Here is a 3,327-nt window from a genome sequence, read left to right on the forward strand (position 1 = left end):
ATAAGGATTTTAATTCGTTTCCACTTTTCCTGTGGCATAAACCATAAACCATTTCCTAAACCCCAGCTACCCCTCCCGACAGCTCCATGCGGTTCCCTCGGGCCCCGTCGCTATCACAGAGAGCAGAGCCCAGAACTGAGCACACTAAGGAGCTTCACCCGCTCCACGTTCACACAAACACCGCACCCGCGAAGCCCCGCTCCCCCATCCACCTCCCAGCGCTCCTCAGCACCGCCCGCTCACGGCGCGAAACAGCACGCAGGCGCAGCCCCGCCTCATCCCTCCCGCCAATCGCCGGCTCTGGGGCCTAGGGCGGGCTGCGCCGCACGGGGCCGTTCCGTCTCCCGGCGGCGGGTATGGCGGTGGTGGCGGCAGGGCGCGTGTTGCTACTGGGCGGCCGATGGAGCGCAGCGACGGCGTCGGGCGGGCCCAGCGCCCAGGTGAGAGCCACCCGGGCACTGCGTGGAGGCCGAATGGGAGCGGGAAGCCTGAGCCGCGCGGGAGCCTGCGTGCGTTCGCCCCGCTGAGAGAGCTCGGGAGCTGCAGGGGTTGGTTGCAGTACAGCCGCTTCCGCCGGGCTGCGTTTGTTTTTCGTCCTGAAGTTAAAAGTGTAGGGGAGGCTTGGTGTAGTTTGTGTGCGGACAGAACAAGCAGGGCCGGGCCGTAGCCCATAGCTATCCACAAAAACAGAGCAGTGTGAGAGTCGCGGGTAATTAACAAACAACGTTATGTTTGGTAAGCGGGTGAGTGGTTATGGAATCTCTGAATCCCTGCAGTGTGGAGGGAATTGCTCTCCAGAAATGAGGTAGCTCCTGTTTGAGCAGAACAAACCACTTGTTCTGGTAGACACTGGTTTTCAGCTGCTGTCAGTACAGCGGGCAGCCGTGGTGTTGCAGCAGTATTGGATATATGCATTCCAGCATTTATCCAATTTGTTCAAAGGCAAGCTGGTAACAATCCCAAGTGCCAAACCACGTGAGCTGAGGATCTATTTGGTGACTGAACGAAACCCATAGTAGCAGGAGAGAAATGCAGTAAGTAAATAAGAGGTAATGTTAGAAGGAGCAATTGGAGCTATTTTATACTGCTGAATTGTAGATGAGCTTTATGTATAAGGGTTGAAGACCTGGGTGGTTCCTTATGCAGCAGGCAGAAATACACTGAAGTTGCCTGAGGACTGAGAAAAAAGCTGAAGAAGTTTTAGTGCTTCATCATAGTTCTCATTTGGAGGAATTTGCTTGGTTTTGGTTATCCTACATCAAGTTATGACTGACAGTGGTGTGGCATTTCTGGGCAGGCACCTGCTTGAAAACTCTGTACCGTAAGTGAGGAAATAGTCTTGAAGAAGTGACTATAGAAGGCAGGGCTGGAAGGAGCCTTCGCTGATGACCTGTCTAATTCTCTCTGCCAAAGGTGGGATCTGTACCTGAGCTATAAACTTATCATCCTGTTCACAAATATCTGACCTAAAGGGTGCAAAAGGAACTAAGGGGACACGGGGCACAGACAGTTTGAAAGGTTCTTATGTTGTTAACCTAAAGAACAGTTTGGTGAGGGTGTTCCGAGTGTGAAGCATTTACATGAGTACAGAAAGCACCTTATGGAACTCAGAATAAAATTCCCAGTGAATGCTATCAAGAGTCTATATTGAAAAATGGTCTGACTTTGTTTCTTTCTATCACTCCTGTTGTGGTTGTGTAGTTTTTTTTTTCTTAGCAGAAGAGTTCAGAGTACCATGTGGGCTCTTGCTTTTGGTCAAGTCTGGCACTGTGTATGAATTTCTGTGGATCGTATATGTACTGATATCAGAAATATAATACCTCTTTGTCCTGCAGAGAACGTAAAACCAGAATGTGTGACCTCCATGTGTATAAGAACAAATCTCCAGCACAGTCTGGCTTCAAAAAATGGCTGGGCACGAAGCAGAGATTGGTTGTAACACTGTGGATGTTAGACTACTTATCAAACTGCTGTGCTTGAGAAATGGTTTGTCATAGTATATTGGCCTCAGTATTTTGGGAGATTTTGGAACAGCATGCTAAGAATGGAGTAGCTTTTTGTGCAATTGCTAGCCAAGGTAGAGTTGAAAAGCCTGCTGGTGTTTTATAGTTTATACCTGAAAACCACTGGATCTAAATGCTTGCCCCCATTACGCAGGTTTGATTTTTACCTTACATCTCTACATTTATTTCCATAGTATGCAGTACGAGCAAAGCCTAATACATAGGTTTGGTCAAATAAGCAAAAGAAGTAGATTCTGTGGGTGGGAGAGATGTGGTTTTGGTTACCTTGAAGAGAGAATTCAATTAGGGAGAAGCTTATTCTGATTAAATACTTTGGCAAGTCTTTTATTAAAGTAATATAAAATTACTTTAGTGTGTTTAATGACATCTTGTAATACTTCCTGACGTGTTTCACAAAATGCTTATTAAAACACAAACCTGATACTGATTTACTTATTTAATTTGTAGGCCAACTGGAATCTGAGACTTTGTAAATGTTATTTGAGTAAATGAATTAAAACACTTTGTAAAACATCACACTTGAAAGCAAAAAGCTCACATGCTCATTTTGTATGATAACTACATATTTCATGCTTTGTTTTGTGCAAGGCATGACTGAAGGACTGCTGTTTGCATCTTGCTTGACTATGCTACCAGTAACTGAAGCTATGGACACAGGGCAGCTCTATTCCTGCATGCAGTTGTGGTTATACAGCTCTAACCGTGCATCTGTCAAACTCCAAGACATTTCTCCTCATGTTCAGATGGAATCTACTGTGTTCCAGATTCTGCCTGTTGTCTCTGGTTGCTGGGCACCACAAGATAGAGCCTGGCCCCATCCACTTGATACCTGCCCTTTAGATATTTATAAGCTTCGATAAGATGCCTTCTATCTCAGGTCTCTCAGCCATTCCTCATAAGGGAGATGCTCTAAGCCTCTGATCATCTTTGTAGCTACTTTTTTTTTTTTTATTGCCCTTAACATAGAATCATAGAATCATCAGGTTAGAAGAGATGTTAAAGATCATTGAGTCCAATTGCAACCTACCCATACTACCCTAACTCTAACAAACCTCCACTGAATCACGTCCCACATCCAAAACACCACATCCAAATGGATTTTAAACACATCCAGGGATGGTGACTCAACCACCTCCCTGGGGAGCCTATTCCAGTGCTTAACAACCCTTTCTGTAAAGAAGTGTTTCCTGATATCCAACCTAAACTTACCCTGGCTCAACTTAAGGCCATTTCCCCTCGTCCTGTCACCAGTTGAGAAGAGACCAGCCCCGCTCTCGCTATAAGCACCTTTCAGATATTGGAA

The 3,327-nt window shown here is 46.1% G+C and overlaps 1 protein-coding gene across 1 annotated transcript in view; it reads left to right on the forward strand.

Moving 5' to 3' along the window:
- The first annotated feature begins 281 nt into the window (after positions 1 to 281).
- Positions 282 to 3,327, forward strand: part of MRPS9 (mitochondrial ribosomal protein S9) — a 33,051-nt gene continuing 30,005 nt past the window's right edge. Inside the window, exon 1 of the mRNA XM_010728066.3 lies at positions 282 to 440. Within this exon, the coding sequence (XP_010726368.1) occupies positions 357 to 440 (84 nt within the window). The 5' untranslated portion in view covers positions 282 to 356. The remainder of the gene's footprint in view (positions 441 to 3,327) is intronic.

This window comes from Meleagris gallopavo, chromosome 1 (assembly GCF_000146605.3).
Source record: "Meleagris gallopavo isolate NT-WF06-2002-E0010 breed Aviagen turkey brand Nicholas breeding stock chromosome 1, Turkey_5.1, whole genome shotgun sequence".
NCBI classification, from domain to species: Eukaryota; Metazoa; Chordata; class Aves; order Galliformes; family Phasianidae; genus Meleagris; species Meleagris gallopavo.